Genomic DNA, 16,006 nt, shown 5'->3' with positions numbered 1-16,006 from the left:
CAATCAGATCTTAGATTATAGCATAGAGAGAGTGTAGGAATCATTGTGATCATGAACCTTGTACATGATACACTAAACAAGCTGAAAGAAAACATTTCTTAAATGTTAAAATGTTTGTCTATAAATTTCTCATGTAATGTCAAACTGTGTCAAGTTGTTACAGAAATCCATTACATTTCTCCTTGTCCTGAAATCACTTATTAATTTTGAAACATACACAACAGATTTGTAGCAATACAAATATAATATAGGCTGTTGGTTGGAAACTATGCATCAGATGGAGAATAATTACTATATTTCTTATGAGTTAAAAACCTGATTATATTTGTTTTTTATTTTTCATCCAATACTTAATTTAAGTATATGCTGAGCACAAAGTGGTGGTTGATCATTACATATAAGACAATAGGGGTGTTCTGCCTTTCCATATAAGAATAAATGAATGATCTTAATGTAGATCAATATTTTTATCAACTGATTTTTTTGTTTGTGTTATAAGGGACTGTTATTTAATGCTGCCATGATTCTACAGCTTAATTACAAAATAGCTTCAATTCCTTATTTATAAATTGTCATTACTGTTTTTATTTCATGCAGTGATATTTCAGTGTGGTATGATAAGTAAATATGAGGGACACTAAGTGTAAAAATAGAGGAGTTTTTTCTTGTATGTTTACCCAGTGTAGTGGGCTATGCTTAAAGCCTTATAGCAGATTCCATTCACTCATTCACAGCTTTTCCAAACACTTACCTCTTAGACTGAAATGTTCCATGCTTGTTCTGTCTGAAGGAAAAGTATTTATTATTAATGTTTTGTAAATGTGAGCCTTTAGGGGCCCTTTAGCCATGTTTGCGTTAAAGGAGAGTAAGGGAACAAAGATTTCTAATAACAGGTTTTTTTTAAACAGGGAGCTAACAAAATTGGTGAGTTTTGAAATTTGAAACTTGTCCGTTATTTGCTTTGAAAAAAGAAATAATTTTGATTCAACCAATAAATGAGAATTTGAAAATAGTGTATAGAGCAAGACCGATAGAAAATGTGTTTAAATCTTTTAAGTGTATACAGATGCACACTTACACATGTTGCTGGCAAGTTCCACAGAGCTGAATAGTTCAAGATTTTTTCCATTTCTTGTTTCCTTGTCCAGTCCTTCCAGATACCAGGACAGCAGCAGCATGTTGTCAGTGGTATCAAAGGCTGCTGACAGAACTAATAAAACTTACACATGCATCTGACCTTTTTTCCCTATTACCAAAAGGAATTTGTCAATCAAGTATTTTCTACACCATATCCAGGCCTAAAAGAAAATTGAAAATAAATTGGGAAATTAAAAAAAGATCCATATATCACTACAATCTTCTAATAATCTTCAATCTTCTCCACCATTAAAAGGGTTCAAGATAAGGTAGTAATTGGCACTGTTGTCAGGTGGCAGTTTCTTGAGCAAAGACATAACTGCAACTTATTTAAGGATGGCATGAGGAGCTTGGTCCATTTTGTCCGTTGCACTCTATACCTTCCCAGCACATCCATTTGTCTCATTTATATTTTGCTACTGATCCAGTGGATGCCTCCGATTGGTGCACTATTGTCACTTTTGTCTGTAAAATACAAGTGGCAAACTCCTTGTGTCAAGCTATGCTCAAAATGTTTCCTGAGAGGGACCATTTGCATTATTGCTGCACAGAACAGTTTGTCTGGTCATATCTATGTTGGTCCAGTAACTGATGAGAGTTTCTTAGCTTTAGTCACAGTTACAACAGAGATGTCTACTATTAGCTGTATCAGAAAGAGCTCTCCACCTCTGTGCTCTAGTGTCTACCATTGTTGTTTTGTAGGTCACAGGTGGCAGTTGGACAGAGTGAAAGAAGGGAATATGTAGGGGCAGTTGTGTTGGTCATTTATGGTAGAAGATTATCATCATGTCATGCTAAGATATTGACAGTGTCCAGCCGTTGATCATTATTTTCTTAAGCATTCTGAAATCTTACTTCATCCATCAGCTTGTGTCCAGTCTAATAAACCGCAATATGGGCCAAAAGATGTTATCCTTTTTTTTAAATAAGGAGAAAAAAACTAGTTCCATAGGTTTAAAAACACATTAAAATGTTGTTTATACTTAGAATGTTTTTCTTCAAAGGCCCCAATCCTGCATTTGACTATACACAGGCAGACCACTGCCCCTGTGCTCAGCCCCACTGAAGGCAATAGGGCTCCGTACAGGTGCAGGGGTCCATGTGTGCTTAAAAAGTTTGAAGTCTGGGACCAAAATTATTACAGACTGGAAAGCCTGAAGTCTCTAGGAGCATTGGTGTCTTTAATATTGTTGGCCTTGCTCAACCTAAGCCACTGAACGCTGCAAAAATTCTAACAACATTTGATTAAGGGTTGCTCCTGTTTGTGCTACTATATATCAGTTAATTTTAAACACATATGTGTGTGTACATGTGCACTGGTGTGTGTGTGCATGGGTATATTCAAGTACATTGAGCTTACACATGCCCAGGGAGAGATTATGACACACTTACTCACCCTGAGTAATACGTTACTTCACAAATAGTCCCATTGAAGTCAGTTGGACTACACATAGTATAAGGTACTATTCGTCATAAGTACAGGTATCACAGCCTGGTCCATGATGATTTATTGATTATTTTAAAGCCCCTTTTTGCCTGTCTATAATCTGTTTCCATAGAAACAGGGACAGCATCTTGCAGCCTTCATCAGGATTGTTAGAAAACTTGTAACTTTCAGTAGCTCCAGGTAAGCCCTGCCAGTTCAGTTTTAACAGCACACAGCCTTTAGGATATTGTAGAATCCATACACATACTCTTTTTTCCATTGTATATAGTTCAATAGATACTGCTATAAAGCCATCACTGAAATAGTTGGTAAATTCTTATAAATTTCAGGAATTGCCACTGTAGGCACAGCAAAGTGTCTCTTTGTGATTTCATAGATCTTATATAAAACTAAACTAAAGAGCCATATAAACCAAGCAGCAGAGAGCTAATACTTCTTAGCTCTGGCAGTATTAGATACGCAATGCCATCACTTCAGAAGGGTGGTGAGGTCATAGATCCTGCCCACCACTCTTCATTAGCTGCTATTTCATATCCTCCATGAGAAGAAGACCCCCCCGGCAATCACTTTAAAAACATTAAAAGCTTCAGTTTACTACTTAAATTCTTTAAAACAAGGCTTCTAATGTAGCACTTATGTTTCCTTCTTCAAGTGGAGGGAGGTCATCCAGTATATGGAGTCTTGCTCAGGACACTAAATTCTTGTAGTATTTTCCTAGGAGATGTCCAAAGTTTTCAGCCAACAAAAGTGCATATAACCCTAACTAATCTAATGGCAGGGTAACAGAAACTTGGTTATAGTGGTGCAAACCCAGAAAAGGAATGCATATGCCACACCAGCTCTTTATTACTGGCATAGCAGGAATGAGAGGGTATGACTGCAGAAACGCAGATGTGACTGGGACATTTCCTACACAACAGTTATCCTCAGATATTTTTTTCATCCATAGTTGCCATTGAAAGCCAACAAAAGTTAGAAGACACCTAAGGCTGAAACAGCCATCTATAAAGCAACACCAAGATCAGGGCAGTACAAAGGGGAGTTCTAACTTATCTTAGCACACCATCTGCTGCCTTGCACTCTTTGTGTTATGGCTGCACTCAAAGCCATATCAAATGGCCCTATATAGTAACGGTCTACAAAAACTTTAAAAAGTCCTTGCTTTTGTCTCTGGAAGGAAGAAAACTGAAAGAACACTGATACTGAACTTATTATATTTAGTGCTATGCAAAAGTACAAGTACTGATATTCTCTCTAATGTTTGCATATGGAAAAACTGATATTTTCCTCAGTATTTACAAACTAATAATAACTAAATAATTGTTCTGTTGCTGTCCAAAATTGTGAATTTGCCTCAGGTAGAAATTCCCCATTTCCACAACATTTTTTTTCTCTTCCTGTCATCGATGGCAGTTTTTTTGCAGAGTTCTGATTTATAACTCAAGCCTTACCATCTGAAAAATATATTGTTGAAGAATGCTTACAAAATATTTTTCAAAATCAGTAATGACAGGATTTCACTGTTGTTTTATTCGCATGAACAATATGTTTTCCTATTTTTGTTCTGTTTCAGAAATTGTGTGATTTCAAGTCTCTATATTAAAAATATCATGCTATGCTTAAAAGTTTTACTATATATATAGTATAACTTTTAAGCGTAGCATGATATTTTATATATATATATATACACACACACACACATATAGTGACAAAGTTCCTGCTCTACCTTGGTGGGTCTTGTGCTTATTGGCGGATTTGCTCGCCTTAGAGAGCTTCACAGCAGCCCTCAGCTTGGCCATTTTTCTGAATTCACAGTCCAGGTCGACTCCTCCTGTGTCTGACCAGGAGTTGGGAGGATTTGGGGGGAACCCGGGCCTGCCCTCTACTCCGGGTTCCAGCCCAGGGCCCTCTGGAATGCAGCTGTCTAGAGTGCCTCCTGGAACAGCTGTGCGACAGCTACAATTCCCTGGGCTACTTCCCCATGGCCTCCTCCCAACACCTTCTTTATCCTCATCATAGGACCTTCCTCCTGGTGTCTGATAATGCTTGTACACCTCAGTCCTCCAACAGTCCGCGTTCTCACTCTCAGCTCCTAGTGCCTCTTGCTCCCAGCTCCTCACACGCACACCACAAACTGAAGTGAGCTCCTTTTTAAAACCCAGGTGCCCTGATTAGCCTGCCTTAACTGATTCTAGCAGCTTCTTGATTGGCTGCAGGTGTTCTAATCAGCCTGTCTTAATTGTCTCCAGAAGGTTCCTGATTGTTCTGGAACCTTCCCTGTTGCCTTACCGATGGAAGAGGGACCTACTTAGCCTGGGGCTAATATATCTGCCTTCTATTACTCTCCTATAGCCATCTGGTCCGACCCTGTCACAATATATATATATATATAGATAGATTAAAACAAAGACCATTATAACAAGTTTCTTGAGATCACTGACACTGAAGTTTAGTTGAAACTTTAGATTACCAAATTTAGTTTGTCAGGGTTTTTTTCCACAGATTTATTATGGATCTTTTGGATCTGGATAGTATGGATTATTGTCTCTGCATATGAGTCAATTTAAGGGACATTTACTGGGCCTGATGCTCCTGGTTTACACTGATGTAAGGGAGAGGAGTTGATCTTATGAACCCAATGGTATTATAGAAGTATAAAATTGATGAATCAGGAGGAGAAATTGGAGAGGAGAATTTGGTCCCATTTCTGTACTCTATTTTCCAGTAGAGGTAAATTGTAAGACTTTAAAGGGAAAAAAAACAGTCTGACAAATTATTTCTGTTTTATCAACTTTTTTTCCCCTAATTCTTATTCTTTCGTAAAGGGGGAACTCCAAATATCATTACTATGGGATTCGTGTCAAGCCAGATTCTCCTCTTAATCGGCTACAAGAGGACATGCAATATATGGCTATGAGACAACAACCCATGCAGCAGAAACAGAGGTACAGTGTGGAAATTGTAACTATATTAAATATTTTTTCATATTTCTAGCACTTGAAACCTGGGAGGATTGCTTCAGTGTGATACCAAACTCCTTTCAGCATTTTTGGAAATTACTCGTCTATATGAAGTAGTTAATAAACCTCTCTAGTATGCATAAATTTTGTAGCAAAAGGGAGTAAAGTTGTCTTTTGTATTTTTAAAGGAGTGTGGGATGCTTTTATTTGTGCTTCTTAGTATTAAAGACTTATTTTCCATTCTGATCCACTAAATAGATACTGTTATTCTTGCATGGAGATGATATGTGTTGCAAATGGGTTTTTTTTCTCCCCCATTGGTATTTTAAAAAGGTATTGTAAGGAAGAAGCTGTGTGATGTAGTGTACTGGGCATCAGGAGACTTTTGTCCCGTCATTGGGGACAAATCAGGCTAGATTTACACCATTCGTTGTTAGAAAAAGGTTTGGGTGTGAGTTCTTTTCCACAATGTGTTAAGTACTATGCTAAAAAAATTATAGAAGTATTAGGATTGTTTCTTGATTCAGAGATAATTTCATTACACTTTGAATTTCCTCAAAAAAAGAAAAAAGGTTTAAAAGACTGCAAGAGATGGTCCTGATATATTTTTTAAAACACTGTATTCTTGTTTACTAGTCTCTAAAATTCCACTTCTAAGGAGATCAGAATTGAAATTCTGTTAAGTTTGTTCTGAAGTTTCCAGATATCAGTTAACCAAAATGTTCCACAAGACAATGGTAAAGTTGCAAATATTGATACTAAAAGCAAAGTATAATATAGTTGTCTTGAAATTTATCATCTGGACAATCTTTTGGATTATTTTCTCCCAAATTGATTGAATCTGATAAGATACTTTGAATTTCAAACTCCATTGTTCATATTTTACTATTACATCTTGTGTGTGGCCTTATAAGACAGTGGATCAGATTTAGCCTGGGATTGACTTCCCTTTTGCAACAGGAAACATAGTGTATCATCCCTACCCAAAAAGAGGGGAGGTCCTGACCAGGAACCAATATGACCAATGTCATCTAGATATGCTTTGATTAAATGTTTTCTCTCAGCAGCTGCCACTAGTAGTGCTTCTGTGGAATCCCAGCTGTAATTTAAAGCAGCTCCATTCACTGGAAAATTCCAAGGAAGGGAGGCGGCAGTAAAACCATCTGTCTTCCCTTGGCATATGTAACCACTAGGAACCAAGATGGCAGAGGGAGACTGCAGAGATTTGCATATGTTTGAAAAAGACTGTCTTAGACGCGTGGGTTCTAGGGACAATTCAAGACAGATACATATATATTTGATAGACTGACATGATAACACAAAAGGAAATATTTGATATCTTTGAAATCAAGGAATCCTGAAAAACTCAGGAAGTCAACGAAGACATCTCACAAGCACTACAGAAAGAGGGCCATAGAAACAGTTCTATTGAAGGAGCAATCCCATACAGTGTACTCAGCATTCTTTGTTGTCTTAAAAACAATCAGGACCTAAAAGCCATCTTCAGTCTCAAAGCACTTGATAGGTTCACTTGAAAATCAAAGCTCATCATTTCCATGAGTAGTAGCAGTGGCAGTTGTAAATATTTATATTATGATAGCATGCAGCTGCTTAGGGCCCCATTGTGATAGGCACTGTACAGACACAAAAAAGAGAGAGTCCCAATTCTGAACGGCTTAGAGTCTAAAGACACAGGCTGAACAGTCAGAGATGTAGCTATAACATACAAGCAAATGAGTATGGTGAAGAATTGGCATTTTTTTTAAGTTACATGTATTGTATTTTGTTTGTTTGCCTGCTTTTGTTGTTGGTGGTGGTGTTTTTAATGGGGGTTAAAGATATGGAGGAAGGGAATAAGAAAAGGAAAGAAATGGAAGCATTAATTTCCAGTATCATCTGCAGAAAAGACCCAGGTTGATTGCAATATATTATCATGTCACTAGATTCCTAAGAGCAGGAAAACTGACCAGTGATTTACAGATTCCCACTATGGAGCTTAAATTGTGTGCTTCAGGCCCTTACAATACCTCTCCTTTTATCTCTGAGGTCAGTATTCCTTTACTTTGCTCACTCTTGTGGTATTTTCTCTAATTGCTATAATGTCAGTTCAGATAGCATTGTAAACAAGATCATTGCCCATTGAGCTACAATACTTACTCCTGAGGGCATTCTGTGCCAAAAAATTCAGCGTTTATTTTAAAATTATGCAAAATTCTGCAAATTTTATTTGTCAGATAAATGTGGAGGCTCTAGCATGGCATTGGGAAGCACAGGCCACTGGCTGCACCGAGGTGGGAGATCACTCTGTATCCCTCCCCCTCTCCCCAGGACATGGATTCAGCGGTGAAGCTGCACCCAACTCTGACACAACGCAAGGACAGGGCCTGTCCCAGAAACACCCCAGGGCCCTGCCCCTCTGTGCCAGGTGCACTAGGTGTGGGCAAGCAGGGTCAGCCTGGCAGGATTCAAGAATGGAGGGGCTTAGTGTGGGGGGATCGAGGTGTGGGTAGAGAGGGTTCTGTGTGGGGCAGTCTGGCTGCGGGTGGCTCAGTGGGGATCTGGGTGCAGGGGGAATCTGGATACACAAGTGCTTGTTGGGGGGTTCTGGGTTCAATACACTGGGACTCTGCGGGGGCGGACTAGGTGAAGGTGGTTAGGGCTCACCAGGGGGGTCTGGGTGTGGGGGTGATAGAGCTCCTCAGGGGGATCTGGGTTTAGGGTGTCCAGTGCGGGGGACCCAGATGCTAGGGAAGTGGGACTCAGTGGGGTGGGGATCCAGGTACAGCTGGTTGGGGCTCAGTGGGGTGGGGATCTGGTGCAGGTGGCTCGTTGGGGTGGTCCAGGTGCAGGGGAAGTGGGGCTTGGCAAAGGGGATTCTGGGTGCGGGGGGGATGAGGCTTGGTGGCAGGGTCTGGATGCACAGGGGTTAGGTGGATGGGGGAGCAGCTCCTAGTACAGTGATCCCTCTCCCTGCAGCTGAAGAGTGATGAGCGCAGGAAGCGGAAGGGGGGAGTTTGCAGAGCTTCCTGCAGCCTGGGGTGAAATCTCGGGGTGGGTCTGACCCGGCTCCGGATGTCGTGCAGGGGAAGAGGAAGTCCCGTCCTCCCCAGCCCAGCCGGGACTAGCAGCTGAGCATGGCACAGGGTAAGAGCTATGAGCCAGGTCTTCCCCAGTCCTGCCTCCTGCCCTACAGTGATTTACCTTTCTGCCAGCTGCCCTGGGCACCCAAAACATACTGCTGGGAAGCGTTGCATGACTGCTCTTCTTGCTTCCCCATCAGAAAGTAATTTGTTGGTGGAGAAGCAAAGAAATCTGTAGGGGACATGAATTCTGCGCATCAGCAAGGGTGCAGAATTCCCCCAGGAGTAAATACTTCATTTTCCATCATGATAAAGTAGTTCTGAAAACCAGTTTTGCTTTCATCTCAGAAATCAAATACGTCTTTCTCAGATCACAATAAATACCTGCCTGAATCCGAAGCATCTTCTACTTCTGGGGGAATTCTGCCCCTCTGCGCACATGCAGAATTCATGTCCAGCGCAGAATTTTTTTTCTGCAGAAAATACGTTCTGCCCAAGAAGTGCTGCAGTTCCACCTTTCACCCAGCAGAGGCTGCTGTGGCACCAGAACAGCCGGCTGACTGGCAGTAACAGCTAGCAGCCAGCTGCGCTCATCACAGCAGCCTGCCCAAGGAGGCAGAATGGGGCACACGGAGCTGCTGCAGGGTCACAGACTGGGGTTCAGAAGGGCTAGTGCGGGGGACAGACTGGGGAGCAGGTTAGGAGCTAATGGGTTGACAGCATCGAGCCATGGGCTGAATGGGAGGGGTGCTCCAGGACCACAAGGGGATGAGGGCAGAGGGGGGCAGGGCCATGTTGGGGACAGCAGGTAGGGGGGCTCCAGGGGCACATGGGGACAGGGGATGGGGGGCTCCTGGGCCACATTTGGTGCAGAATTGGTGCATAGAAAGACTAGTAGGATGATTAGAGGAATGGAAAACCTACCTTAGGAGAGGAGACTCATGGCTTGTTTAACTTAACCAAATGAAGGCTGAGGGTAGATATGATTGCTCTCTGTCAATACATCAGAGGAGACATACTAAAAGTATGCTAACCATCAAGATAGCCTGTTTTGCAGCTCATACTGCCATGGCGAAGCTGTCCCAAGTATGTGCTTATCTGAGACTGTAGGCACCTACCCAGGGTGGCTAGTCCCTCCTGCCACACACTGCCACAGCTACATTCTGTTTTTCATATGCTAGCTTGATGAGATCTAGCAAAAGTATGTCTCTTTGAGTGAGGGATCACACTCCCAGCTTGAAGTGTAGACATACCCCTATTGTCAAGTTCCTCCTTAGCTCTGCTTGGCTTATCATATAGCTTGTTGAAACCTTTTAATTTAATGTACAATAATATATTCTGTTTTGAGTCATCGGTTTGTCTCACTGTAGGGAAAACTAATATTTAAGCAGGTGTCCTTTCTGGATGGGGGTGAGGAGGCATTCTTCCTTAGTACAATAACCATTGCACGTTTCCAGTTTGATTCAATATGGTATGGACTCCATTTCCACAAGTAAAATAGCTGTTGTCCATCTCCTGTACCTTCCCAGGATAATTTCAAACACTTCTTTGAACTTTTGGAGGTATCCACTAATTATGCCTGCTCTGTGTTTTCTATCCCTGTCTCAGTGTAGAGAAAACTTCTTTTTGTTTTGTTTTTGTCTGATCCAAAGATAACGTATTTTCCATCACCTCTCTCCTTGTATTTTCTGATTACTTAACTCAAAGTGTTTGCTACTTGTAGAAATTCATTCATATCATTCTCTGGGACATAAATGTAAAGAGACCATTCTTGACTCTTCTGTCTTATCCATATTCTTTTTAATTCCTATACAAATAGTATCCAGTCTATTACACTGCCTAATTGCTAACACAACTACTTTATCAGTCTGTAGCTTCTCTTCTTGTAACTTTATGGACCCTTTTAAAACAGTTTGGCCTTATAAGCTACACTAAAAAGTATGGAAGTGTAACATTATTCTTTTCTCAAAAAAACAGTATAATGCAATCTATAGAACTATGTTATAGTTTGGTTATAATACAACATCTAGAGCAATGTTAAAGAAATTCTGGTATTATAATACTAATCAGCTTCCCAATTTAGTGTTTAAGAAAAGAGCCTTCAGTTTCTTTTTGAACAGCCAAGGTGTTTGGACTGTGCAGTTGTAGAGCTGATGTAACATCATGATCTAAAAATGATTTAATTCTGCTTTGGCTTCCAGCCAGATAGATATGGCTCAACACTGGTTGTTGCTTTGCTAGATGTTGGAACCCTCATGTGTTCATTGTTGTCTTCTGATTCTCATTTTCATCTTAGCTATAATTAACTTTTCCATTCTTGGCATTGAACTGATGAGAGATTTTAAAAGTTGTTTTTCATCAAAGAAAGTTCACATTCTTTAGACTGTCTAATGTTTTCTTGCCTTTGGTTGCAAATAGATGCATTTCTAATAAGGTCACCGGGTCACTTGTTCGAGGTTCATTGTAGATGTGCAACAGTGCACTTGTAGAACAGTTCTGGCTCTTCAGATACTATTTAACAGCTAGCATAACCTCTGAACCAATCCACACACCAAAGAGTACTAAAAATATCTAAATATTTTTCAGATATCTGTACATTATCTACAGATTTTTGTGTATACAGTAAGTTATTAAAGCATTTGGGTTTCTTTGATTTCCTAATCATTAACAGCTTTAGCTTTTGGTTGCTTGTGGCGCTGCAAGCTGTTAAAATTACCGTTTGCTTTTTGCTAATTTTAAAACCAGGGGCTGCTTTTTTTCCATTAGCATCAAGAGCAAGGTCTTCTATGGAAAAAAACACTAAAATAAGATTACATAGCTTGGTATGTTACACGCAGCTCTCACATACTGGATCAGTATGCCACATTCCTCTATTAAAAAATCATGAGTCAGAACTGCAAGTCATGAGATTGGCTTAAAGGGTTTTTTTAAATAATGCATTCTGAAGTCTTTCAATTTGCTTTTTGTTTGTTGAGCCTTCAGGGTTCACATTTTCCAGCTTTTGTCAGCAAACCCATGAGGGATACAAACTTTTTTTTCTTCTTCTTCAATGAAAGCTCAGAATCTCACTTAATAGTATGACTCCAGGTCCTGGATCTTTCAGAAAAACACCAAATAGTGTGAGACGCACAATAAAATCATGAATGTTGGCAACATTGCCACAGCAAAATCTTTAAGCCTTAAGAACTTATCCAGAAGGGGTGTTGCCTGTTTATATAACTTTTTATCACTTAGTCAGTCCACTGTGACTTCTGTTCCTTCAGAGTCGTACGACAGTTTTCAATTCAGTTTTCTTTCTTACCAGTTTGCTTGTGTGTGTCCATGTAACATCAAAGAGGCATCTTGCCATGCATTTCTATTCTTTAGTTTCTGCTCCATTCCCTTAGTAAATGTATGTGGTTTGTTGCAGAGAATTTGAGTCAATGGCTATTTATATAGTGCCATTGTAACTTTACCTGCAATATGTTCAGTAGGATGGACTGGGGGGAAATGAGAGAAAGGGAGGCCGGAGAGAAGTTTATGAAGGTCCAGATATAACAGAGTTTACTCATCTTTTTTGGGAGGTTATAGACCCAGCACAGCCAGTTCCAAGTTTCAGCCCTAGAACAAGAGTGTTCTGGGAGATATAGTTCCACAAGGGATGCTAGAAATCACAGGCTGGGCAGCAATGCATGTGAGGAGAGGAGGCAGAGTTATAAAAGAGATTATTTTCCTGGGATGCCAGTTTTCAGAAGTAATGAGTCAGACTCCCCAAAATCATGAGATTGGCATAAAATCATAAGATTTTTTTAAAATATGTTTTTGCTTGCCTTCTGATTTTGTAGTCTTTTGGGGGTAAACCTCCCATCCCCAATTTCTATGTGATCATTTCAGCTTCAAAATTTACCCTTAAATACATGCACGAAAAGGCAGGCTTTTTCTTCTAGCTGCTGTGCATGTGAATTCTACTCATGGGTGAGCTGGCACCCCTGCATAAAAGATTGGGCTTTTTTTTTTCTAGTAGTGCCCTTTAAGTGTTGTGCAAGCATTTGTCATACTCCCCCTCCCAAGAGTGTAAGGGGCAGCATGACCCAATCACCAGCCAATTCTTTCTGACCTCCTGGGGAGTGGAACCCCACTGAGAGGAAATTCTGTGAACTTTGTTATAGTGCCTATGGTTGATAGGGTTGTGGGGACTGGTAACCAGGGCCGGCTCTACAGTTTTTGCTGCCCCAAGCAGTGAAGAAAACTGCTGCCACGGACGGCAAAAGGAAGAAGTTGCCGCCGATTTGCCACCGCGGCCAGCAAAGGGGAGAAGCTGCTGTCGAATTGCCGCCACAGCGGGCGGAACAAAGAAGCTGCCGCAGAACTGGTGCCGCGGCCGGAGGAACTGCCTCCCCTTTCTAACTGCCGTCCCAAGCACCTGCTTGGGACGCTGGTGCCTGGAGCCGGCCCTGCTGGAAACAAAGGATTATGAAGTACCTAAAGAACAGTGACGTTAGGCTAAAGAGCCAAAAGTAGCCAATGCCAGGAGGGAAGTTAAAAAACTATCAAAGTGAAGGAAGAAGCTATGATATAGCTATGTCCTATAGCCAGGATTCCCAAGAGATGGTGGAAGAAAGCCCCCTTTCATTCACTCTCTATCAGTAAGGGAAATTTGCTGGATAGATAGGAAGTACTGTATCTTAGAGATGTTATGCAGAAAAAATCTGCAAGATTTAGACATAGCCTGGATGTGAAGACCTAGAGAGAGACCGGAGTCAAAGATGACACCCAGGTTATGGGCCCGAGTGATAGGATAATGGTGTTGTCCACAGTAATCAAGAAAGGAAGGAGCAGGGAGGGTTTGTGGGGTGGGCGGGAGCTTGAGCTTTGTTCTAACAATGTTGAGGTTAATGAGCTTGAACTGATGGCTAGACATCCAGAAGGAGATATCTGATAGACAGGCCAAGATTTTAGTTGGCCCTGCCCTCTGGATGGTCATAGAAACTCCTCACAAATGTAGAAAATTGACACTGTTATCTGAAGACTTTCCATACTTTTACAGTACTTGTAGTTAACCATGTAAAATTCCTCTGAGATCCGAATACCCTTTTCTCTGAATCAAATCTTTTGAAATATGTAATATCCATAATGTGTCTGTATCCTTTATAGCTCTTCTTTCACTACTAATAAAGAGGCCTGGGAAAATGAAAGAAGCCTGAGTAAAATAAACAGTAGGCGAATTTTAGAAAAGAATGATTAGACCCGGAAGGGAGATTGTATACACTAGTGACTGGTAAGTATTTTCCATGTCCATAATTAAAGCTCAAAAGGTAACCAAGACAGGCTAGACACTTCGGAAGGAAATGGGGAAGCCTCTCATCACCCATATTGGTGAGGCTTTATTTTTTACTACTCATAAAAGACAGTACGTCCAAGATTGCCTACCATACTCAGCTCCGGGCTTTACTGAACCTCTGGGGAAAAAAATCTTCTCTCTTTCCATTTCTCAGCTGGATCCTGCAAGTTGTTTCTCAGTGCTACTGACACTGGTCAACTCATGAGATAAGTCACTCTGTCACCATGCCAAAAGTCAGAATTTTCCCCAACATATTTCACATAAAGCACATTGGAGCAAATGCTAAAATAATCCTGACTTCAAGCACTAGAGGATTAAATTGGCTTTTATATTTTTAATTAAGTTCTTTCTAAATCCTAGAAATTCTTAAAGGATTGTTTTTTTTATGCCCTTTAGGCATTTTGGATTGTATTCCAAAAGCTGAAAAGTTTGTGAAATGACACATTCTGTAGCAACTAGCTACGCTGTGTTGCAGTATCCGTTTTGGTTAACAGGAATTTTCAGATAAAACCTGATGTGCTCTCCAGTATTTATAATGGCCATTTATAATTAGAAAAGAATTTCCAAATGCCTCCACTCCAAATTGTAGCAATTGCAAGTGCATCCACCCTAGAATCAGGAACCCATGCGGAAAAGTTCTGTAACCATGACACATAGGGTGAAATCCTGGCTCCATTAAAGTCAATGAGAGTTTTGTTATAGACTTTAATGGGGCCAGAATTTCACTCTTGGCCTCTGTGTGAAGCCAAACTTCAGATAAATGTCCTGGGATAGGGTGGCCATCTATGTACTTTCAGAGACCTAATATCCTAAAGGTGATCATGCTTTAAGTGAACAATCAGGCCACTCTGATCTACATCAACAAAAATGGAGGGAAACCTTCTCCTGTGAAAGTGGAACTGCGCAACACAGAAATGCTGCTGCTTTGGACAATTTATGTTTTGTATATCCTATGCTATGTAATTGTGCATTTAAATGTATTTCTAGTGTCCCCAGAGCTTTGTATATGCACCCTTTGGTGTGGAGTTTTCTTTTAGAACAAAATCTAAGTAAATAAATAAGACTCTCCAGGTTGCCATTTAATTGGATCAGAATGAGAACATGATTACAGTCAGCCATTTAATAACAGACTCTCACAGATTGTGCAGTAACTCCTCACTTAATGTTATAGTTACGTTCTTGAAAAATGCGACTTTAAGTGAAACGATGTTAAGTGAATCCAATTTCCCCATAAGAATTAATGTAAATAGGAGGGGTTAGGTTCCAGGGAAGTATTTTTCGCCAGACAAAAGACATTATATACATATACAGAAAAAGTTTTAAACAAGTTCTAATCAGGTGATTGTCTGGGGACCTGCTTATGAGCTCCCTGAGCTTCTCCTAAGCGTTGCTATCAGGTGGGATATTTCCCAGGGAATGCTAAATGATGAACTAGCACTTGGCTGAGCCCTCAAGGGTTAACACGTTGTTGTTAATGTAGCCTCACACTCTACAAGACAGCACCGAGGGAGGCAGGAGGGAGGAGAGCAATAGACGCACACAGTGACTGCAAACACTTCCCTGGGGAAACTGAACACGATGATGAACCCACGCTATCCCGCTGGAGCACACCACTCCCTTCTCCGGATGGCTCATGTACGGCTGCACAAGCGCCGACTTTCCAAAGTGCCAGATGGGTGCTCAACCCCTGGCTCTGCCCCAGACCTGCCCCCAGTCCACCCCTTCCCCCAAAACCCCCCCTGCCTCTGCCCCCCCCCCCGCTCCCCTAAGCACACTGTGTCCTCACTCCTCCCCAGCCTCCTGAATGCCATGAAACAGCTGATTGCGGTGGGCGGGAGGCACAAAGAGGGAGAGGGGAGGCGCTGATCTGCGGGGCCTGCCAGCAGGTGGAAGGCACTGGGGGTGGTGGAGGGGAGCTGATGGGGGACTGCTGGCCCACCCTGATTCCAAGCCCCCACCCATTAGTTTTGACGGGTTGCTCTTCCAGAGAATCCCTCAAGTAGTGGTCAAAGTACTGTACTAGCAGGAGCTGGCCAAATTATGTTATAACCGAACTTTGCGC

General features: G+C 41.2%; 1 protein-coding gene across 5 annotated transcripts in view; it reads left to right on the top strand.

The window, feature by feature from the left end:
• Positions 1–16,006, top strand: part of RFX3 (regulatory factor X3) — a 232,094-nt gene that overhangs the window by 179,591 nt on the left and 36,497 nt on the right. For 4 of the 5 annotated variants that reach the window (XM_037901877.2, XM_037901878.2, XM_007065591.4 and 1 more), the window contains one exon: positions 5,410–5,529. The exons of the other annotated variant lie outside the window; for it this stretch is intronic. In XM_037901877.2, coding sequence (XP_037757805.1) covers positions 5,410–5,529 — 120 coding nt within the window. The remainder of the gene's footprint in view (positions 1–5,409; positions 5,530–16,006) is intronic. 5 annotated transcript variants of the gene reach the window in all.

The sequence above is a fragment of the Chelonia mydas genome, chromosome 5 (assembly GCF_015237465.2).
Source record: "Chelonia mydas isolate rCheMyd1 chromosome 5, rCheMyd1.pri.v2, whole genome shotgun sequence".
Classification (NCBI taxonomy): domain Eukaryota; kingdom Metazoa; phylum Chordata; order Testudines; family Cheloniidae; genus Chelonia; species Chelonia mydas.
Note: the sequence above shows the minus strand (reverse complement) of the source record. Positions and strands in the feature narration are given on the sequence as shown.